General features: G+C 45.4%; 1 protein-coding gene and 1 long non-coding RNA gene across 2 annotated transcripts; one reads left to right on the top strand and one right to left on the bottom strand.

The window, feature by feature from the left end:
* The first annotated feature begins 11 nt into the window (after positions 1 to 11).
* On the top strand, positions 12 to 24,157 carry nwd1 (NACHT and WD repeat domain containing 1). The gene is given in 21 exon segments (XM_032508909.1): positions 12 to 138; positions 1,267 to 1,352; positions 2,923 to 3,039; positions 4,370 to 4,682; positions 6,188 to 6,244; positions 6,247 to 6,389; positions 6,392 to 6,641; positions 8,004 to 8,282; positions 8,956 to 9,206; positions 11,083 to 11,399; positions 12,295 to 12,498; positions 12,720 to 12,873; positions 14,254 to 14,371; positions 14,453 to 14,617; positions 16,306 to 16,503; positions 18,929 to 19,051; positions 19,485 to 19,684; positions 20,953 to 20,998; positions 21,038 to 21,255; positions 22,772 to 22,862; positions 23,961 to 24,157. Coding segments are annotated over 21 exon segments (3,654 nt in total).
* LOC116679224 (uncharacterized) lies at positions 11,429 to 11,641 on the bottom strand. The gene is made up of 2 exons (XR_004329466.1): positions 11,605 to 11,641; positions 11,429 to 11,542 (listed from the first exon to the last, which is right to left on the bottom strand). It is a non-coding gene; the product is annotated as an uncharacterized LOC116679224 (long non-coding RNA).
* Positions 24,158 to 24,449: the final 292 nt, after the last annotated feature.

The raw sequence follows: 24,449 nt of genomic DNA, 5'->3' as shown, positions 1-24,449 counted from the left end.
AGACTGAGAAGATGGCGGAGCGTCCAGCGTTGGCTGGAGACGTCGGCCTGCAGGACGTCCTGAGAGGACGTGGGACGGACGGAGATCAGAGGACGAAGAGCAACATGATCCGAGTCTTCATCAGCTCCACGTTCTCAGGTCAGAGCGTCTCTTCGATATCAGGCTTAAATATCTAAAGGTGCAGAAAAAATTGTATAAAAACAAAAAATGAGACAGAAAAACTTGGACAAAAGGGACAAAAACGTTGAAAATGTCGACTCAGAAAAACACAAAGTTGCATGGAGGGTTTAAAACTAATTAAATGAATTATAATTATAATAAATTATCTAAATTAAAGGTTTTTATCTGGTAAGATAGAGACATTTTACTTTGTTTGTTTTTTTAAGATTATTTTTGGGGCATTTTAGGCTTTTATTTTGAAAGGACATCTGAAGACATGAAGGGGGGGGGGGAGACAGCAAAGGACCATGTCCTCTCTGAGTGTCTCTGCTAATCTGTGGGACCATGTCCTCTTTGAGTGTCTCTGCTAATCTGTGGGACCATGTCCTCTCTGAGTGTCTCTGCTAATCTGTTGGACCATGTCCTCTTTGAGTGTCTCTCCTAATCTGTTGGACTATGTCCTCTCTGAGTGTCTCTCCTAATCTGTTGGACCATGTCCTCTCTGAGTGTCTCTGCTATGCTAATCTGTTGGACCATGTCCTCTCTGAGTGTCGTCTGCTAATCTGTTGGACCATGTCCTCTCTGAGTGTCTCTGCTAATCTGTTGGACCATGTCCTCTCTGAGTGTCTCTGTTGGACCATGTCCTCTCTGAGTGTCTCTGCTAATCTGTGGGACCATGTCCTCTCTGAGTGTCTCTGCTAATCTGTTGGACCATGTCCTCTCTGAGTGTCTCTGCTATGCTAATCTGTGGGACCATGTCCTCTCTGAGTGTCTCTGCTGATCTGTTGGACCATGTCCTCTCTGAGTGTCTCTGCTATGCTAATCTGTGGGACCATGTCCTCTCTGAGTGTCTCTGCTGATCTGTTGGACCATGTCCTCTCTGAGTGTCTCTGCTGATCTGTTGGACCATGTCCTCTCTGAGTGTCTGCTAATCTGTTGGACCATGTCCTCTCTGAGTGTCTCTGCTAATCTGTGGGACCATGTCCTCTCTGAGTGTCTCTGCTGATCTGTGGGACCATGTCCTCTCTGAGTGTCTCTGTGGGACCATGTCCTCTCTGAGTGTCTCTGTGGGACCATGTCCTCTCTGAGTGTCTCTCTGTGTCTCAGATATGAGCAGCGAGAGGAAAGCTCTGCTGGACAACGCTTACCCAGAAGTCCTTGCGTTCTGTCGTAGTCGGGGACTGGTGTTCGAGGTCGGTGTCTAAAGGAGCAGTGTGTACTAATACTACTAATACTACTGTCTCTGCATAGTACTCTCTACTGTCTCTGCATAGTACTCTCTACTGTCTCTACATAGTACTCTCTACTGTCTCTACATAGTACTCTCTACTGTCTCTTCATACTAATACTACCACATACTAATACTGCTGTCTCCACATACTAATACTACCACATACTAATACTGCTGTCTCTACACACTAATACTACTGTCTCTACACACTAATACTACTGTCTCTACACACTAATACTGCTGTCTCCACATACTAATACTGCTGTCTCTACACACTAATACTACTGTCTCTACACACTAATACTACTGTCTCTACACACTAATACTACTGTCTCTACACACTAATACTGCTGTCTCCACATACTAATACTGCTGTCTCTACACACTAATACTACTGTCTCTACACACTAATACTACTGTCTCTACACACTAATACTATTGTCTCTACACACTAATACTACTGTCTCTACACACTAATACTGCTGTCTCTACACACTAATACTACTGTCTCTACACACTAATACTACTGTCTCTACACACTAATACTGCTGTCTCTACACACTAATACTACTGTCTCTACACACTAATACTATTGTCTCTACACACTAATACTACTGTCTCTACACACTAATACTACTGTCTCTACACACTAATACTGCCAATGTCTCTCTACTGTTGTCTCTCTACTGTTGTCTCTCTACTGATGTCTCTCTACTGTTGTCTCTACTGATGTCTCTCTACTGTTGTCTCTACTGATGTCTCTCTACTGTTGTCTCTCTACCAATGTCTCTCTACTGTTGTCTCTCTACCGATGTCTCTCTACCAATGTCTCTCTACTGTTGTCTCTCTACTGATGTCTCTCTACCAATGTCTCTCTACTGTTGTCTCTCTACTGATGTCTCTCTACTGTTGTCTCTCTACCGTTGTCTCTCTACTGATGTCTCTCTACTGTTGTCTCTCTACCGTTGTCTCTCTACTGATGTCTCTCTACTGATGTCTCTCTACCGTTGTCTCTCTACTGATGTCTCTCTACTGATGTCTCTCTACCGTTGTCTCTCTACTGATGTCTCTCTACTGTTGTCTCTCTACCGTTGTCTCTCTACTGATGTCTCTCTACTGATGTCTCTCTACCGTTGTCTCTCTACTGATGTCTCTCTACTGATGTCTCTCTACCGTTGTCTCTCTACTGTTGTCTCTCTACTGATGTCTCTCTACCAATGTCTCTCTACCGTTGTCTCTCTACTGATGTCTCTCTACCAATGTCTCTCTACTGATGTCTCTCTACTGATGTCTCTCTACCGTTGTCTCTCTACCGTTGTCTCTCTACTGATGTCTCTCTACCAATGTCTCTCTACTGATGTCTCTCTACTGATGTCTCTCTACCAATGTCTCTCTACTGATGTCTCTCTACTGATGTCTCTCTACTGATGTCTCTCTACATAGTACTGTAGATACTGTAAATATTTTGTTGATATAATGTGCAGCTTCAGTAAAAACCTGCTGTCTGATCCGTGAGGTCACTTCCTGTCCAGGTGGTGGACCTGCGTTGGGGGATCCGGAGCGTCCCGTCTGGAGACCACGAGGTCTCCGAGACCGTCCTGGAGGAGCTGGACCGCTGCCGGAGGACTTCAGCCGGTCCGGCGTTCACCGTCAGTCTCTAATAATCCACATGTTATTTAAGACCAGCACACCCAGAATGCACCTGAACACACCTCCCTGTAAGACCAGCACACCCAGAATGCACCTGAACACACCTCCCTGTAAGACCAGCACACCCAGAATGCACCTGAACACACCTCCCTGTAAAACCAGCACGCCCAGAATGCACCTGAACACACCTCCCTGTAAGACCAGCACACCCAGAATGCACCTGAACACACCTCCCTGTAAGACCAGCACGCCCAGAATGCACCTGAACACACCTCCCTGTAAGACCAGCACGCCCAGAATGCACCTGAACACACCTCCCTGTAAGACCAGCACACCCAGAATGCACCTGAACACACCTCCCTGTAAGACCAGCACGCCCAGAATGCACCTGAACACACCTCCCTGTAAGACCAGCACGCCCAGAATGCACCTGAAACACCTCCTGTAAGACCAGCACGCCCAGAATGCACCTGAACACACCTCTGTAAGACCAGCATGCCCAAAATGCACCTGAACACACCTCCCTGTAGGACCAGCCCAGAATGCACCTGAACACACCTCCCTAAGTCCAGCACACCCAAATGCACCTGAACACACCTCCCTGTAGGACCAGCACGCCCAGAATGCACCTGAACACACCTCCCTGTAACACCAGCACGCCCAGAATGCACCTGAACACACCTCCCTGTAAGACCAGCACGCCCAGAATGCACCTGAACACACCTCCCTGTAAGACCAGCACGCCCAGAATGCACCTGAACACACCTCCCTGTAACACCAGCACGCCCAGAATGCACCTGAACACACCTACCTGATAAGACCAGCATGCCCAGAATGCACCTGAACACACCTCCCTGTAGGACCAGCACCCAGAATGCACCTGAACACACCTCCCTGTAAGTCCAGCACCCCCAGAATGCACCTGAACACACCTCCCTGTAGGACCAGCACGCCCAGAATGCACCTGAACCACCTCCCTGTAACACCAGCACGCCCAGAATGCACCTGAACACACTCCCTGTAAGACCAGCACGCCCAGAATGCACCTGACACACCTCCCTGTAAGACCAGCACGCCCAGAATGCACCTGAACACACTCCCTGTAACACCAGCACGCCCAGAATGCACCTGAACACACCTACCTGATAAGACCAGCACGCCCAGAATGCACCTGAACACACCTCCCTGAGAATAGCCATAAAATCTTCATTTTTTGGGGGGTTTTCACGTAAAACCTTTCTTTATTTATTAGATGAAATGATTGTTTCGGAGCGTTATAATCGGATCTTTTCCTTTCTCGTCTCTGTGTCCTGCGTCCGGGGTCTTCAGGGTCTCCTGGGGAACCGGTACGGCGAGCGTACCCTCCCCCGCCGCGTCCCGGAGACGCTGTTCCAGCTCCTTCTGTCCAAACTGTCCAAGAACCGCGAGGGCGCCGCGCTGCTGACGCGCTGGTTCCTCCGGGACGACAACGCCGTCCCCCCCGCCTACGTGCTGCAGCCAATCACGGCTCACCGCCCCCCCGACGCCGCCGCCGCGCTCGGCTGGCGGGACGCGGAGACGACTCTGCTGCAGCTGCTCCGCTCCGCCGCCACCGCGGGGGGGGGGGTCACGGCCGAGCAGAAACAGGAACTCCTCACATCAGGTCGGACTGGGAGCTACGGGGGGGATATTAAACATGGAGAAAGTAAAATATGTTTTGGAAAAAACGTTTGAAGGAAAAACAAATTTTATTTGGAATATTTTCAGATATAAAAAATACCTATTGTGGGCATCCAGATAGCGCAGTGGTCTGTGCCGCATGTCGCTCCCCCCTCTCTCTCTCTCCCTTTCACACATACTTACATCTGTCCTGTCCAAATAAAGGGAATAAAAAAAAAAAAAAATATAACTAAAAAAAAAAAAAAATACCTATTGTGAAAGAAATTTTAAAAAAATATACATTATTCCTAGATAAAAAAAGTAAATTATTGTGAAATAATTTTAGATAAAAAATGTTTTTATTGTGAAATGTTTTTGGATAAAAAAAATTAAATATTGTGAAATATTTTAGATATAAAATTTAAATTATTGTGATATATTTTTAGATAAAAATTTTTTTATTGTGAATAATTTTGGATAAAAAAATTAATATTATGAAATATTTTTAGATAAAAAATTAAATTATTGTGAAATAGTTTTAGATAAAACAAATTTAAATATTGTGAAATATTTTTAGATATAAAATTTAAATTATTGTGATATATTTTTTAGATAAAAATTTTTTTTATTGTGAAATATTTTTGGATAAAAAAATTAAATTATTGTGAAATATTTTTAGATATAAAATTTAAATTATTGTGAATATTTTTAGATACAATTTTTTTTATTGTGAAATATTTTGGATTAAAAAAAAATTAATATTGTGAAATATTTTTAGATAAAAAAATTTAAATTATTGTGAAATATTTTTAGATATAAATTTAAATTATTGTGAAATATTTTTAGATAAAAAAATTAAATTATTGTGAATATTTTTAGATAAAATTATTATTGTGAAATATTTTTAGATAAAAAATTTAATTATTGTGAAATATTTTTACATAAAAATTTAATTATTGTGAAATATTTGTAGATATAAAATTTAAATTATTGTGAAATATTTTTGGATAAAAAAATTAATATTATGAAATATTTTTAGATAAAAAATTAAATTATTGTGAAATATTTTTAGATAAAAAATTTAATTATTGTGAAATATTTTTAGATAAAAAAAAATATTATTGTGAAATATTTTTGGATAAAAAAATTTAATTATTGTGAAATATTTTTAGATAAAAAAAGGAATTATTGTGAAAAAAAAATTAAAAAAAATAATATTTTTTATTTATAAAAATATTATAACGTCCCCAAAAGTTATATGTATTAAATAAATAAAATAGTAATAATAAATAAAATAATAATAATAATAATAATAATAATGTAAATAGAGGCGCCGTGTACTTCCCGCCTTTCCTGTTTTTTTTCCCAAGATGCATTGGTGTCAGCAGCGACAGCAAACACCTGTAATCTGTAACATTGGCAGATTGACCCGTAATGTGATTATTTCCTCCCAGAATGCATTGCGGTGTCCAGCACGACCCTGTCTAACTGAGCCTGTTCCCTCCTCAGTCCTGGAGCGGGAGCTGGACCGCGGTCTGCTGGCGGGCGCCGGCGACCCATCGGCGCTGTCTTCGTGCGGGAGATCCCCCGCCAGCGGGCGCGCGACGGCCCCCGGCGCCTCGCCCGCCTCCTGGACCTGGGCGGCGGCGCCGGCGGCGTGCTGGACGCCGAGGCCCGGCGGCTCCTGGGCGCGCTGCGGTCCCGCCTCCTCGCGCCGCGCCGCCCGCCTGGCTCCGCCTGCACAGCGTGGAGCTCAGCAAGGGGGGCGTGGACGCCACGCGGCGAGACCACGCCCAGTACCTGGACGCCGTGTGCCGGGAGTTCGTCTCGCAGATGAAGGCCGGGATCGCCACGGCAACGGAGGCCAGGCGGGGGGGGGCGCCGTGGGGGAGCGTCGCCGACGAGAAGACGGAAACCTCAGACGGCGTCGGGGCGGACGCCAGCGGCACAGACGGGCTTCTGGGTAACTTTTTAAGTTTTAGTGTCTATATAAATCAGAACATGTCAGATACTGCAGGTTTATCGAGTGGTGTTCCTCAGGGTTCTGTCCTGGGACCGATTCTTTTCCTTCTGTATATATTCCCTCTAGGACAGATAATAAGCCAGTTTCAGGATGTCTCTTATCACTTGTATGCAGATGACATTCAGTTGTACTGTTCCTTTAAGCCCGCTGAGTTATTTAAACGGTCATCTCTAATGAAGTGTCTGAGCAGGATCAAGCAGTCGCTAAATGACAACTCCTTAATGTTGAACTCAGCCAAGACTGAGACTTTAATCGTTGCTCCGGAGCAGAGCATCCCTCAGATTAAGAACCACGTTGGAGACTCAGGCTCGTCTGTCCGGCCCAGTCTCAGGAGCTCAGGTGTTGTTTTTGATGCGGCCATGTCTCTGGAGAAACACTCGAACCACTTATTAAAAACTGTTTCTTTAAACTAAGGAACATTTCAAAGATAAGAGCCTTGGTGTCAAAAGCCGAGTTGGAGATGATCATCCATGCTTTTATCTCGTCTCGCTTAGACTATTGTAACAGTCTTTTTATTTGCCCTAATAAGAAGGATCTTTGTCGTCTCCAGACTGTCCAGAATCCTGCTGCTAGACTTTTACCCCACACGAGTAAGAGGGAACATATTACTCCAGTTTTAGCTTCTCTTCATTGGTTACCAGTGATGTCTAGAATGCACTTCAACATGTTGGTCCTAACTCTTAGAGCCCTACGAGGACAGGCCCCCCCATACATCTCAGACCTGACACAGCTGCGTACATCCTCACGTAGTCTGAGACCAACAGGCCAGAGACTATTAGTCGCCCCCCTTACACATTTTAAAACCAGGGGCGACCGTTCTTTTCAGGTTGTTGCACCGAGGTTGAGGAACGCGTCGCCTCCTTCCATGCGCTGCTTAGACTGGGTGGAGAACTCTAAAACTCAGTTGAAATCTCGGCTTTTTAAAGAGGCTTTGAACCAGGTTGTAGGGTGGTTAGGCTGGTATGGAGGACCAGGTCTAGACCAGGTCCTCCATAGGCTGGTCTTATGTGGACGTGTTATTCTTTTTATTGTTTTTGTGATGCATTGTATTTATGAGAGCTGTTAATGCTTCCTTTTGTTGTGAAGCACTTTGTGATCTTCATCTGAGAAAAGTGCTATACAAATAAATTTTACTTACTTACTTACTTACAGAGGGGCTTCTGGGTAACCTCTGTGGCACAGAGGGGCTTCTGGGTAACCTCTGTGGCACAGAGGGGCTTCTGGGTAACCTCTGTGGCACAGAGGGGCTTCTGGGTAACCTCTGTGGCACAGAGGGGCTTCTGGGTAACTTCTGTGGCACAGAGGGGCTTCTGGGTAACTTCTGTGGCAGAGAGGGGCTTCTGGGTAAACTGTGCTGTGCCATATGGGAGTCCACCAACGTGCACCACGGCCCGCTGGTGGTGCACGGCGCCGCCGGCGCGGGGAAGACGGCGCTGCTGTGCCGGCTGGCGGCGGAGGTGCGTGGCGTCCTGGTTGCCGGGGCGACGGTGGTGGTGAGGCTGCTGGCGGCGCGGCATCCTCACAGACCCGACGTCCACCAGGTGCTCCGCGGCGTCTGCCTCCACATCTGCCTGGCTGCCGGTTAGGCCCCGCCCCCTTTTATACACACACATATACGAGATACACAGATGCACCAGACTCCATGTAAATAATCACTACTTTTAGCATGTATAGAGCAGCATATCTCCACCAGACTCCATGTAAATAATCACTACTTTTAGCATGTATAGAGCAGCATATCTCCACCAGACTCCATGTAATAATCAACTACTTTTAGCGTGTATAGAGCAGCATATCTCCCCCAGACTCCATGTAAATAATCACTACTTTTAGCATGTATAGAGCAGCATATCTCCACCAGACTCCATGTAATAATCACTACTTTTAGCGTGTATAGAGCAGCATATCTCCACCAGACTCCATGTAAATAATCACTACTTTTAGCGTGTATAGAGCAGCATATCTCCACCAGACTCCATATAAATAATCTCTACTTTTAGCATGTATGAGCAGCAGATCTCCACCAGACTCCATGTAAATAATCACCTACTTTTAGTCTTTGTAGAGCAGCATATCTCCACCAGACCCATGTAAATAATCACTACTTTTAGCGTGTATAGAGCAGCTTATCTCCACCAGACTCCATGTAAATAATCACTACTTTTAGCGTGTATAGAGCAGCATATCTCCACCAGACTCCATGTAAATAATCACTTACTTAATGTGACTCACATGTAAAGTATTGTTTTGGCAGGTTTGACCCCGCCCCCCTCGCTGCGGGCCGCCACGCTGCCCGGATGTCTCCGGGACGTCCTGGCGGAGGTGTCCCGGCGGGGGGGGACGCTGCTCATCGTGCTGGACGCCGTGGATCACCTGTCAGACCGCCACGTCGCTCACAAGCTCCGCTGGCTGCCCGCCGTCCTGCCGCCCAACGTGCACCTGCTGGTCTCCATGGATACCGACAGCGAGGCGTTCGCCAACATGCGCCTGAACTGCAACAATTTGGTGAGTTTCTATTTGTCAGAAAGAAAACACATAAAAGCAACAAAAACATTGAAAAACAGTCAAAAATTTCAAAAAAAGGGACAGAAATATTTAAAAAAAAAACTGGACTAAACCTAGAAAAAAAAAAGACAAAAAAATGCTGAAAATCAACAAAAACTGTGTATGAAAAAAAAAGGCAACTAAAACTTTGGAAAGAGCGACAAAAACGTCAAAAATAACAACAAAAAGTCGGAAAAATGGCAACAAAAACGTCAGAAACACGATTAAAATGTCAAAAATAGTGAAAAAACGGTGAAAAACGGTGAAAAACGCGACAAAAAAGTCAAAAATAACGGAAAAAAAAGAATTGGAAGATTAGCAACAAAAACAGCCGAAAAAGCGACAAAACCTTCAAAAAATAGCGACAGAACATAAAAAAAGAAAAGAAAAAAAGATTAAATCTTTTTTTTAAAATTAGCAGCAAAAACTTCGGAAAAAGCAACAACAACGTCAAAAAATAATGCCCAAAAAACGTTGAAAAAATTGCAACAAAAACTTTGTAAACAGCAACAAAAACGTCAAAAATAACAAAAAAAAGTCATAAAAATTGTGAGAAAAAAAACGCCAGAAAATTAGAAATTTAAACATTGAGAAATGGGAAGAAACCTCAAAAAAATTCAAAAAAATGCTGAAAAGCAACAAAATAATGAGAAAAAAACTGTTGGAAAAATGGCAACAAAAACGTCAGATATGCGATTAAAACGTCAAAAAATTATGACAAAAAAAATAATGTTGACAGAATGGTAACAAAAACTTTGTAAACATCGACGAAATCGTCAAAAATAGTAAAAAAAAAAATCCAAAAAATTAGCAACAAAACGTTGAAAAATGCGGAAAAAAACGTCACAAATAATGAAAAAAAAGATTGGAAGATTAGCAACAAAAACAGCCGAAAAAGCAACAAAAACTTCGGAAAAAGCAACAACGTCAAAAAAAAAAAAAAAAAAGTCAAAAAATTGTGAAAAAAGAACGCCAGAAAATTAGCAACAAAACGTTGAGAAATGAAACCTCAAAAAAATCCTGAAAAGCAACAAAATTATGACAAAAAAACTGTTGACAGAATGGCAACAAAAACTTTGTAAACATCGACGAAATCGTCAAAAATAGTAAAAAAAAGTCATAAAAATTGTGAAAAAAACCCGCCAGAAAATTTGAAATTTAAACGTTGAGAAATGGGAAGAAACCTCAAAAAAATCCAAAAAAATGCTGAAAAGCAACAAAATAATGAGAAAAAAAACTGTTGGAAAAATGGCAACAAAAACTTCGTAAACATCGACGAAATCGTCAAAAATAGTAGAAAAAAAAATCCAAAAAATTAGCAACAAAACGTTGAAAAATGCGGAAAAAAACGTCACAAATAATGAAAAAAAGTCAGAAAAATGGGAACGTAAAGAGCGACATTAATGTCAACAACAGTGGAAAAAACGCAACAAAACGGTGAAAAACGCGACAAAAACGTCAAAAATAACGAAAAAAAAGATTGGAAGATTATCAACAAAAACAGCCGAAAAAGCAACAAAAACTTCGGAAAAAGCAACAACAACGTCAAAAAATAAAAAAAAAATAAAAAAAATTGTGAAAAAAGAACGCCAGAAAATTAGCAACAAAACGTTGAAAAATGCGGAAAAAAAAGTCACAAATAATGGAAAAAAAAGTCTGAAAAATGGGAACGTAAAGAGCGACATTAATGTCAAAAATAGCGACAAAACAAAACGTAAAAAAACCTGATTAATTTTTTTTTGGGGGGGGTGATTTAGCAACAAAACAAAGAAAGGGTCGAACCTTTGGTGTGAAACTTGAACTAACCGATGACTGACGCTGTCGTTCTCCATCGGAGGCGAGGTTCTTCGAGGTGGAGCGCCTGTCTGCAGACGAGGGGCGGCGCATCGCGGAGTCGAACCTGCGGTCGTCGCGGCGCACGCTGACGGCCGAGCAGAGCGCCGCCGCGCTGCGGAGCTTCGAGTCCACCGGCTCGCCGCTGCACCTCCGGATGATCCTGTCGGCCGCCGGGCGCTGGGCGTCCTTCACGCCGCTCGCGGAGACGCGCCTCGGCGCCAGCACGCAGGAAATGATGTCACAGCTGTTCCTGTCGCTGGAGGAGAACCACGGGAAGGAGCTGGTGGGGGGGGCGCTGGGGTACATCGCCTTGGCGAGGTAGGAGATGGTGGAAGAGGGTAACTTTCAACCTGGACTCTATTTTCCCATCCGCTAAAAGTTCTGTTGTTGCCGTTGACAACATCAGATTATTATTCTAAGTGTGTGACAACATTATGGGATGGATCCCTACAGAGATAGACCTTTTAGTTAAAGAGGAAGATCCTTTTAGTTTAACATGAAACAGAAATCACCATCACCAAACCCACCAGACTCCATGTAAATAATCACTACTTTTAGCATCGTAAAACACACTTCAGTCAAAGTGAACAGAAACTAAATAAAACTACCAAAAGCCGTCTTGGTTCATCTTTCCACTGTTTCAACAATCACCACTCTGGTCTGGTTGGAATAAACTCTTAATTCTCCCATTTACATGTGGAGATATGCTGCTCTATACACGCTAAAAGTAGTGATTATTTACATGGAGTCTGGTGGAGATATGCTGCTCTATACATGCTAAAAGTAGTGATTATTTACATGGAGTCTGGTGGAGATATGCTGCTCTATACACACTAAAAGTAGTGATTATTTACATGGAGTCTGGTGGAGATATGCTGCTCTATACACGCTAAAAGTAGTGATTATTTACATGGAGTCTGGTGGAGATATGCTGCTCTATACACGCTAAAAGTAGTGATTATTTACATGGAGTCTGGTGGAGATATGCTGCTCTATACAAGCTAAAAGTAGTGATTATTTACATGGAGTCTGGTGGAGATATGCTGCTCTACACAGACTAAAAGTAGTGATTATTTACATGGAGTCTGGTGGGGAAACAATAGGGTCCAGGTTGAAAAATTAAATAAATTACCTGTCAATATTGTAAAATACTGCAAAAAACCTGAATTTAAATATGGTTTTAAAAATGTAAACAAAGCGACCTGACTTTTAGGGAAGGTCTGCTGGAGGCCGAACTGCGTGACATCATGTCCCTGGATGATGACATCATCAGCGGGGTGTACAGGGACTCCCTCCCTCCGACGCCCTCGCTGATCCGGCTGCCCCCCCTCCTCTGGGCGAGACTCAGACGGGACATCGAGGACCTGCTGGAGGAGCGCTGGACGCACGGGGTCGCCGCCCTCGCCTTCAACACCCGGTGAGGACGGGAGCTACTAGTTACTTTAGTTACTCCACTACATTCATCTGACAGATCTAGTTACTAGTTACCTAAGTTACTAGTTACTTTAGTTACTAGTTACTTTAGTTACTAGTTCTATTTCAATGCAGGACTTTTACATGTATTAGTATTTTTACTTAAGGATCTGAAAACCTTCTCCACCACTGGTCACATGTCTGAGTGAAATGTGTGCGTTGCAGGCGTCTGTCCGAGGCGGTTTCAGCTCGTTATCTGACATCGGAGCGCCGGGGGCGGAGCCTCAGGATCCTGGCCGAGTACTTCCTGGGTCGGTGGTCCGGGAGACTGAAGCCTGTGGCTCTGCCGGGCCTGACGCTGCTCCTGGCTGACAGAAAGGTACGAACCGTTACTATAATATTTATATATACTATGCAATCAGTCTGCTACACGTCAGAGCCATGGTCGGGGCCACAGATACTGTCACAAACCTCCCTCAGAGCCATGGTCGGGGCCACGGACACTGACACATTGCATCAGAGCCATGGTCGGGGCCACAGATACTGTCACAAACCTCCCTTCAGAGCCATGGTCGGGGCCACAGACACTGTCACAACGCATCAGAGCCATGGTCGGGGCCACAGATACTGTCACAACGCATCAGAGCCATGGTCGGGGCCACAGATACTGTCACAACGCATCAGAGCCATGGTCGGGGCCACAGATACTGTCACAACGCATCAGAGCCATGGTCGGGGCCACAGACACTGTCATAAACCTCCCTCAGAGCCATGGTCGGGGCCACGGACATTTACACATTGCATCAGAGTCATGGTCGGGGCCACAGATACTGTCACAAACCTCCCTCAGAGCCATGGTCAGGGCCACGGACACTGACACAATGCATCAGAGCCATGGTCGGGGCCACAGATACTGTCACAACCCATCAAAGCCATGGTCGGGGCCACAGACACTGTCACAAACCTCCCTCAGAGCCATGGTCGGGGCCACGGACACTGACACAATGCATCAGAGCCATGGTCGGGGCCACAGACACTGTCACAAACCTCCGTCAGAGCCATGGTTGGGGCCACAGATACTAACTGTCACAACCTCTGTTAGAGCCATGGTCGGGGCCACAGATAGTGTCACAACACATCAGAGCCATGGTCGGGGCCACAGATACTGTCACAACACATCAGAACCATGGTGGGGCCACAGATACTGTCACAAACCTCCGTCAGAGCCATGGTCGGGGCCACAGATACTAACTGTCACAAACCTCCGTCAGAGCCTTGGTCGGGGCCACAGATACTGTCACAACCTCCGTTAGAGCCATGGTCGGGGCCATAGATACTGTCACAACACATCAGGGCCATGGTCGGGGCCACAGATACTGTCACAACACGTCAGAGCCATGGTCGGGGCCACAGATACTGTCACAAACCTCCGTCAGAGCCATGGTTGGGCCACAGATACTAACTGTCACAACCTCTGTTAGAGCCATGGTCGGGGCCACAGATACTGTCACAACACATCAGAGCCATGGTCGGGGCCACAGATACTGTCACAACACGTCAGAGCCATGGTTGGGGCCACAGATACTTTCACAAACCTCCGTCAAAGCCATGGTCAGGGCCACTTATATTGTCACAAACATCAGTGTAGAACAAAACCCAGGAAGTGACATACTTCTGCTACAGATGTTAGTGTGATTTATGTTTGTGATACTCACCTGTCTGTTCATTCACGTGTTGTGATTGGCTGAATGGGTCACAGGTCCCGCCCCAGCCACTGTGGTTTGCTCCAGGATTGGCCAACGTCAGGAAGCTCCAGGAGCTGCCGTATCATCTGCTGCACGCCGGTCTGTGGGACGAGCTGCGACAGGAAGTCATCGGTAAGACCCAGTATCAACACTGGTTTGTATTAAAATTATTTTTAATTTTGAAGAAATACATATATTAATGTTCCCGTGCAGGCAGCGCTGAGTGGCTGTTCTGTAAGAGCCGGCTGTGCGGCTTGTCCAGTGTGATCCAGGACCTGGACCAGTGCTCCCAGTACCTGGACTGCAGCGAGACCAGTCTGATCCGAGACGCTCTGGTCCTCATCGAACCCAGCCTGGACCTGCTAGACACTCACATGGGTCAGTTACTGTCGGTCACATGGGTCAGGTAGTCCCAGTCACATGGGTCAGGTAGTCCCAGTCACATGGGTCAGGTAGTCCCAGGTAGTCCCAGTCACATGGGTCAGGTAGTCCCAGTCACATGGGTCAGGTAGTCCCAGGTAGTCCCAGTCACATGGATCAGGTAGTCCCAGGTAGTCCCAGTCACATGGATCAGGTAGTCCCAGTCACATGGGTCAGGTAGTCCCAGGTAGTCCCAGTCACATGGGTCAGGTAGTCCCAGTCACATGGGTCAGGTAGTCCCAGGTAGTCCCAGTCACATGGATCAGGTAGTCCCAGGTAGTCCCATCACATGGATCAGGTAGTCCCAGTCACAGGGTCAGGTAGTCCAGGTAGTCCAGTCACATGGGTCAGGTAGTCCCAGTAACATGGGTCAGGTAGTCCCAGGTAGTCCCAGTCACATGGGTCAGGTAGTCCCAGGTAGTCCCAGTCACATGGGTCAGGTACTCCCAGTCACCCTGAATCATAGTCACATGGGTCAGGTAGTCCGAGCCACATGGGTCTGGTAGTCCCAGTCACATGGGTCAGGTTCTCCCAGTCACATGGGTCGGGTACTTCCAGTCACATGGGTCAGGTAGTCCCAGTCACATGGGTCGGGTACTTCCAGTCACACGGGTCAGGTAGTCCCAGTCACATGGGTCGGGTACTTCCAGTCACATGGGTCAGGTAGTCCCAGTCACATGGGTCGGGTACTTCCAGTCACATGGGTCAGGTAGTCCCAGTCACATGGGTCGGGTACTTCCAGTCACACGGGTCGGGTACTTCCAGTCACATGGGTCAGGTAGTCCTGGTCACATGAGTCAGGTACTTCCAGTCACATGGGTCGGGTACTTCCAGTCACATGGGTCAGGTTCTCCCAGTCACATGGGTCGGGTACTTCCAGTCACATGGGTCAGGTAGTCCCAGTCACATGGGTCGGGTACTTCCAGTCACATGGGTCAGGTACTTCCAGTCACATGGGTCGGGTACTTCCAGTCACATGGGTCAGGTACTTCCAGTCACATGGGTCGGGTACTTCCAGTCACATGGGTCAGGTACTTCCAGTCACATGGGTCGGGTACTTCCAGTCACATGGGTCAGGTAGTCCCAGTCACATGGGTCGGGTACTTCCAGTCACATGGGTCGGGTACTTCCAGTCACATGGGTCAGGTAGTCCTGTTCACATGAGTCAGGTAGTCCTGGTCACATGAGTCAGGTACTTCCAGTCACATGGGTCGGGTACTTCCAGTCACATGGGTCAGGTAGTCCCAGTCACATGGGTCGGGTACTTCCAGTCACATGGGTCGGGTACTTCCAGTCACATGGGTCAGGTAGTCCTGGTCACATGAGTCAGGTACTTCCAGTCACATGGGTCGGGTACTTCCAGTCACATGGGTCAGGTAGTCCCAGTCACATGGGTCGGGTACTTCCAGTCACATGGGTCGGGTACTTCCAGTCACATGGGTCAGGTAGTCCTGGTCACATGAGTCAGGTACTTCCAGTCACATGGGTCGGGTACTTCCAGTCACATGGGTCGGGTACTTCCAGTCACATGGGTCAGGTAGTCCCAGTCACATGGGTCGGGTACTTCCAGTCACATGGGTCAGGTAGTCCTGGTCACATGAGTCAGGTAGTCCCAGTCACATGGCAGTTTTTGTTTCTGGTTTCAGACATGGCTCTGTTCTACACCGAGCTGTTGGCCAGACTCTGCTCCTTGGCCACGCCCTTCCCGTCTCTGATTGGCCGGCTGTGCAGCCATTGTGAGGAGTGGCTACTGACGAGTCCCGATCCCAGCCTCGTCCCGAAGTGCAGCTTCCTGCCGCCGCCGGGGGGGGCGCTGCACCACACACTGACCGGGCTGCAGGGAGGTCAGAAACATCACAACGTCACTCTCAAAGTAGTCTGGCTGCACACTAACATACACACTATTAAATACACACTATTATATACACACATTATATACACACTAACATATACACACCAATAGATACACACTAATGTATATAAACTAATATACACACACTTATATATACACACTATTATATACACACTATTATATACACACTATTATATACACACTAATGTATATAAACTAATATACAACACTTATATATACACACTATTATATACACACTATTATATACACACTATGTATATAAACTAATATACACACACTTATATATATACAGTAATATATACACACTCATATATACACACTAACATACACACTATTATATACACACTATTATATACACACTATTATATACACACTATACACACTATTATATACACACTATTATATACACACTAAGATACAACTATTATATACACACTATTATATAACACTATTATATACACACTAACATATACACACCAATAGATACACACTAATGTATATAAACTAATATACACACACTTATATATACACACTAATATAAACACACTAATATACACACTATTATATACACACTCATATATACACACTAATATACACACTATTATATACACACTCATATATACACACTAATATACACACTATTATATACACACTAACATAAACACACTAATATACACACACTACTGTACACACACACTTATATATACACACACTCATGTATACACACTAATATACACACACTACTGTACACACACACTTATATATACACACACTCATGTATACACACTAATATACACACTCATGGATACACACTCATATATACACAGTAATATATACACACTCAAACATACGCACTACTGTATACACTAATATATACACACTGATATATACACACTGATATATACACACTAATATATACACACTAATATACACACACTGATATATACACACTGATATATACACACTGATATATACACACTGATATATACACACTATTATATACACACTGATATATACACACTTATATACACACACTAAAATGAAGAGTGCACAGTAAGCAGAGTTAATTATGAGATATCTGATAATTATGAGTAATTATTCTAATTATGGAGCATGGGGTGAGACAGGTGTGTCAGCGGAGGTCTCACCTGTAGTCCCCTGTCTCCAGGTGTGTCAGCGGAGGTCTCACCTGTAGTCCCCTGTCTCCAGGTGTGTCAGCGGAGGTCTCACCTGTAGTCCCCTGTCTCCAGGTGTGTCAGTGGAGGTCTCACCTGTAGTCCCCTGTCTCTAGGTGTGTCAGCGGAGGTCTCACCTGTAGTCCCCTGTCTCCAGGTGTGTCAGCGGAGGTCTCACCTGTAGTCCCCTGTCTCCAGGTGTGTCAGCGGAGGTCTCACCTGTAGTCCCCTGTCTCCAGGTGTGTCAGCGGAGGTCTCACCTGTAGTCCCCTGTCTCCAGGTGTGTCAGCGGAGGTCTCACCTGTAGTCCCCTGTCTCCAGGTGTGTCAGCGGAGGTCTCACCTGTAGTCCCCTGTCTCCAGGTGTGTCAGCGGAGGTCTCACCTGTAGTCCCCTGTCTCCAGGTGTGTCAGCGGAGGTCTCACCTGTAGTCCCCTGTCTCCAGGTGTGTCAGCGGAGGTCTCACCTGTAGTCCCTGTCTCCAGGTGTGTCAGCGAAGGTCTCACCTGTAGTCCCCTGTCTCCAGGTGTGTCAGCGGAGGTCTCACCTGTAGTCCCCTGTCTCCAGGTGTGTCAGCGGAGGTCTCACCTGTAGTCCCCTGTCTCTAGGTGTGTCAGCGGAGGTCTCACCTGTAGTCCCCTGTTTCCAGGTGTGTCAGCGGAGGTCTCACCTGTAGTCCCTGTCTCCAGGTGTGTCAGCGGAGGTCTCACCTGTAGTCCCCTGTCTCCAGGTGTGTCAGCGGAGGTCTCACCTGTAGTCCCCTGTCTCCAGGTGTGTCAGCGGAGGTCTCACCTGTAGTCCCCTGTCTCTAGGTGTGTCAGCGGAGGTCTCACCTGTAGTCCCCTGTCTCCAGGTGTGTCAGCGAAGGTCTCACCTGTAGTCCCCTGTCTCCAGGTGTGTCAGCGGAGGTCTCACCTGTAGTCTCCTGTCTCCAGGTGTGTCAGCGTAGGTCTCACCTGTAGTCCCCTGTCTCCAGATGTGTCAGCGGAGGTCTCACCTGTAGTCCCCTGTCTCCAGGTGTGTCAGCGGAGGTCTCACCTGTAGTCCCCTGTCTCCAGATGTGTCAGCGTAGGTCTCACCCGTAGTCCCCTGTCTCCAGGTGTGTCAGCGTAGGTCTCACCTGTAGTCCCCTGTCTCCAGGTGTGTCAGCGGAGGTCTCACCCGTAGTCCCCTGTCTCCAGGTGTGTCAGCGGAGGTCTCACCTGTAGTCCCCTGTCTCCAGGTGTGCTGTGTGTGGACGTGGGCGTGGAGGCGGAGCTTCTGGTTGCGGGTTCAGACGCCGGCGTGGTGGCGGTCTGGAGCCTCGCCGACATGCAGGTGCTGCACCTGCTGCTGGGACACACAGGTGAGTGGCGGCTCACGCCAGGACACGCTTAGGATTGTGGGTAGTGTAGTACTTCTCCGGGACAGTGGGGAGAAAAAAACCTTTAACCCTCCTGTTTACCCAAATCAATCTTAAAGGGCCCGTGGTATGGAAATGTCACTTTTTGAGTTTTTTAACGTTAATATGCGCCTTATGATGTCATAAGGGGCCAGGTAAACTCCCAGTATAACTTAAATTAAATCAATCTTGCTCCTTTTGAGGTCATAAGGGGCAAGTTTACCTCCCACTATTCGCACTATTAGTATTTTTCAGATTCTTTTATTTTATTTACATGTTTAAAATAAAGATATCGATCAATCACTTAATTATTTCTGGGGAAAATACATTTTTAAAAAGTCGCAAAATCAAAAGCGAGATCCGTGCGTGAACCAGTCTTCTTCTAACCTGAGTGCAGGTGCGGTTTTGTCGGTGAAAGTGATGGCTAGCTCCGCCCGCTGCCTCTCATTGGCCGCCGACGGCTCCCTGAGGGGGTGGAGCCTGGCGGACGGCCAACAGCTGCTCTGCGTCCAGGAGGCGCTGCCCATTGACTCCGCCCCTTCCTCCGTGCACCTCCACCTGTCCGATCAGCTGATCTTTGTTTACACCAGGACACAGGTAGTACTTCACTAATACTTCCTTTACAGTCCTAATTACCAAGTATTTACATACTAATATAATATAATCTATTCATATAATTTCACATTATTCAGTCTCTCCAGAAACATTTGAGTTTTTTTGTGATTGTTGCAAAAATCCTTAATTCTGCATTTTTTAAGAAAACGTGTCATTATGTCAGAAAGAGCAACAGCATCAGTAGAAACTAATCTGTTGTCTGTCTCAGCATCGATGGCAGCTTGTTGTTGATGTTGTTGTTGTTGATGGTGGTTGTGGTTGTTGTGGTTGTTGTGGTTGTTGTTGATGGTGGTTGTGGTTGATGTTGTTGTTGTTGATGTTGTGGTTGATGGTGGTTGTGGTTGTTGTGGTTGTTGTTGATGGTGGTTGTGGTTGATGTTGTTGTTGTTGATGTTGTGGTTGATGGTGGTTGTTGTTGTTGATGGTTGTTGTTGATGGTGGTTGTGGTTGTTGTTGTTGTTGTTGATGTTGGTTGTGGTTGTTGTTGTTGTTGTTGTTGATGGTTGTTGTTGATGTTGTTGTTGATGTTGTGGTTGATGGTGGTTGTGGTTGTTGTGGTTGTTGTTGATGGTGGTTGTGGTTGATGTTGTTGTTGTTGATGTTGTGGTTGATGGTGGTTGTTGTTGTTGATGGTTGTTGTTGATGGTGGTTGTGGTTGTTGTTGTTGTTGTTGATGTTGGTTGTGGTTGTTGTTGTTGTTGTTGTTGATGGTTGTTGTTGATGTTGTTGTTGATGGTGGTTGTGGTTGTTGTTGATGTTGTTGTTGATGTTGATGGTGGTTGTTGATGTTGATGGTTGTTGTTGATGTTGTTGTTGATGGTGGTTGTGGTTGATGTGGTTGTTGTTGATGTTGTTGATGTTGTTGTTGTTGATGTTGTGGTTGATGGTGGTTGTGGTTGATGGTGGTTGTGGTTGTTGTTGTTGATGGTGTTGTTTTTGATGTTGTTGATGTTGTTGTTGTTGATGTTGATGGTTGTGGTTGTTGTTGATGGTGTTGTTTTATGTTGTTGATGTGGTTGTTGTTGTTGTTGTTGTTGTTGATGGTGTTGTTGTTGTTGTTGTTGATGTTGTGGTTGTGGCGGTTGTGGTTGATGGTGTTGATGTTGATGTTGTTGTTTTTGATGTTGTTGATGTGGTTGTTGTTGTTGTTGTTGTTGTTGATGTTGTGGTTGATGGTGTTGATGTTGTTGTTGTTGATGGTGTTGTTTTTGATGTTGTTGATGTGGTTGTTGTTGTTGTTGTTGTTACAGGTGAAGGTGTTGAAGCTGGACGGGGCGGAGCTCTTCAGCAGCAGCTGTAAGGATGACGACGAAGATGATGCTGATGATGATGAAGATAAAGATGGCGGCTCAGAGGTCCTGGGAGTTCTGGGAGAATCTGTAGTTTCTCTGCGTGCGTCCGGTCTGGTGAGAATATTTCACCCTATCGATGGGAGTCAGACCGTGGAGACTCGGCAGGGGACGTCCCAGAGACGACTGACTGTCCTGAGATCGGTGACGTTACCGCGACGCGGGAAGGTGTTCGTGGTTTCTAAAGCCGGATTCCTCCATCAGGTCCGGTGGTCTCTTTTAATCTGGTCTTAGATGTTCAGTGTGGATGGAAGAAAGAAACCTGCAATTGTGAAGCTTCTTTTTTATTTAAATTACTATTATCAGAGGTGGGAGTAAGACACGTGTGCAAGTCTCAAGTCACTGTGGTGAGAATCAAGTCAGGTCCCTGCTATAAGTCAAGTCTAGTCCCTTATATGAGTCAAGCAAGTCTAGTCCCTGATATAAGTCAAGCAAGTCTAGTCCCTGATATAAGTCAAGTCTAGTCCCTTATATGAGTCAAGCAAGTCTAGTCCCTGCTATAAGTCAAGTCTAGTCCCTTATATGAGTCAAGCAAGTCTAGTCCCTGCTATAAATCAAGTCTAGTCCCTTATATGAGTCAAGCAAGTCTAGTCCCTGATATAAGTCAAGTCTAGTCCCTTATATGAGTCAAGCAAGTCTAGTCCCTGCTATAAGTCAAGTCTAGTCCCTTATATGAGTCAAGCAAGTCTAGTCCCTGCTATAAATCAAGTCTAGTCCCTTATATGAGTCAAGCAAGTCTAGTCCCTGCTATAAGTCAAGTCGAGTCCCTGATATAAATCAAGCAAGTCTAGTCCCTGCTATAAGTCAAGTCGAGTCCCTGATATAAGTCAAGCAAGTCTAGTCCCTGCTATAAATCAAGTCTAGTCCCTTATATGAGTCACGCAAGTCTAGTCCCTGATACAAGTTAAGCAAGTCTAGTCCCTGATATAAGTCAAGCAAGTCGAGTCCCTGATACAAGTCAAGCAAGTCTAGTCCCTGATATAAGTCAAGCAAGTCGAGTCCCTGATACAAGTCAAGCAAGTCGAGTCCCTGATATAAGTCAAGCAAGTCTAGTCCCTGATATAAGTCAAGCAAGTCGAGTCCCTGATATAAGTCTAGTCGAGTCCCTGATATAAGTCTAGTCGAGTCCCTGCTATAAGTCTAGTCGAGTCCCTGCTATAAGTCTAGTCGAGTCCCTGCTATAAGTCTAGTCCCTACTATAATTTAATGTTTAATTTACTTTAATTTAAATTTATACTGGGAGGTGTCCTTGCCCCTTGTGACCTCATAAGGGGAAGATTCCAGATGGACCCATCTGAGCTTTGATTTTCTGAAAGGCAGAGCAGGACCCCCAGGGCTCGGTTTACACATATCACCATTTCTAGCCACTGGGGGGGTCATAGGCAGGCTGGGGGGGGGGGGGGGGGAACTCACTCAAAAACTCACAGGGTGAAATGTTCATGCCATGGGACCTTTAAAAAGACATTTGTCGTCATGTGATAATGCAACGAAACAGCGGAGGAAGGTCTGTCCACACTGCATCTAATTTAAAGCTACAGTGCACAGTTTCTAGTCTGTGACTAAAAACTCAGAAACATCATAACAGATCGTCCTTAGATGTGAGATGGTGTCTCACAGTCTTCGCCACTCGCTCCAGTAACTTCATAATCTCCCAGAGTTATAATTAAACAGCTGATGATGATGATGATGATGATGATGATATTCACCTTCCTGTCTGCAGATTTCCAAGACGGGCAAATGGACAGCCAACAAGTTTCCTCTGGTTCCTTCTCTGCTTTCAGTCACTGAAGATGAAAAAATACTGTTGGCAGGTACGACTTGTTGATTGATTGACGACTGTTTTTTCTGATTATTTTTGTATTCTAAGTGTCTGACAACATTATGGAAAGGATTCCTGCAGATATACAGCTTTTTGTTAAAGAGTCAGATCCTTTTATTTTAACGTGAAACAGCCCCGAAACCACCATCACCAAACCCACCAGACTCCATGTAAATAATCACTACTTTTTATCATCGCACAACACACTTTATTCAAAGTGGACAGAAACTAAATAAAACGACCAAAAGCCGTCTTGGTTCATCTTTCCACTGTTCCAACAATCACCACTCTGGTCTGGTTGGAATAAACTCTTAATTCACCCATTTACATGTGGAGATATGCTGCTCTATACACGCTAAAAGTAGTGATTATTTACATGGAGTCTGGTGGAGATATGCTGCTCTATACACGCTAAAAGTAGTGATTATTTACATGGAGTCTGGTGGAGATATGCTGCTCTATACACGCTAAAAGTAGTGATTATTTACATGGAGTCTGGTGGAGATATGCTGCTCTATACACGCTAAAAGTAGTGATTATTTACATGGAGTCTGGTGGAGATATGCTGCTCTATACACGCTAAAAGTAGTGATTATTTACATGGAGTTGGTGGAGAGATGCTGCTCTATACATGCTAAAGTAGTGATTATTTACATGGAGTCTGGTGGAGATATGCTGCTCTATACACACTAAAAGTAGTGATTATTTACATGGAGTCTGGTGGAGATATGCTGCTCTATACACGCTAAAAGTAGTGATTATTTACATGGAGTCTGGTGGAGATATGCTGCTCTATACATGCTAAAAGTAGTGATTATTTACATGGAGTCTGGTGGAGATATGCTGCTCTATACATGCTAAAAGTAGTGATTATTTACATGGAGTCTGGTGGCGATATGCTGCTCTATACACACTAAAAGTAGTGATTATTTACATGGAGTCTGGTGGAGATATGCTGCTCTATACACGCTAAAAGTAGTGATTATTTACATGGAGTCTGGTGGGTTTGGTGATGGTGATTTTGGGGCTGTTTCAAGGTGTAACTGTGTGTGTGTGTGTGTGTGTGTGTGTGTGTGCGTGTCCTCTGCAGGAAGTGATCACACTCTGAGCCTTTTTAACATCGAAAGAAGCTCAGTGGACGGATTCCTGGACCTCCAACACGACGACAGCGTCCTGTCGGCCTGCGTCTCGTCCGACGGCCGGCTGCTCGTCTCCGGAGCAGCCGACCAGCTCATACGGGTAACAGCGTCACATTCAGGAACCAACCAATGGACTAGTAGATCATAGTAGTATAGTAGTAATAGAGGGATGTTAGGATGAGATGAGAAGATTTAAAGAAAGGATTTAAATACGTCTTTAACAATACTCAATACTGCAGAACCGGATCAGGAGAGATAGGTTTTAAATATGAATTATTAGCGTGAGCTGCAGTTCCAATGGGACAACCTGTAGGGGGAGCCAGGTAAAAGCTGCTCGAGTTCCTTCAAAGTAAAAGCCTGCCAGCTGTTTTCAAAGTAAAAGCCCTGAATCTCACCCCAAACGTAGACCTTTAACCCTCCTGGTGTCTTCGGGTCAAATT

The sequence above is a fragment of the Etheostoma spectabile genome, unplaced genomic scaffold, assembly GCF_008692095.1.
Source record: "Etheostoma spectabile isolate EspeVRDwgs_2016 unplaced genomic scaffold, UIUC_Espe_1.0 scaffold00009934, whole genome shotgun sequence".
NCBI lineage: Eukaryota > Metazoa > Chordata > Actinopteri > Perciformes > Percidae > Etheostoma > Etheostoma spectabile.
The sequence above is the reverse complement of the archived record's forward strand: the minus strand, read 5'-3'. Positions and strand labels throughout refer to the sequence as shown.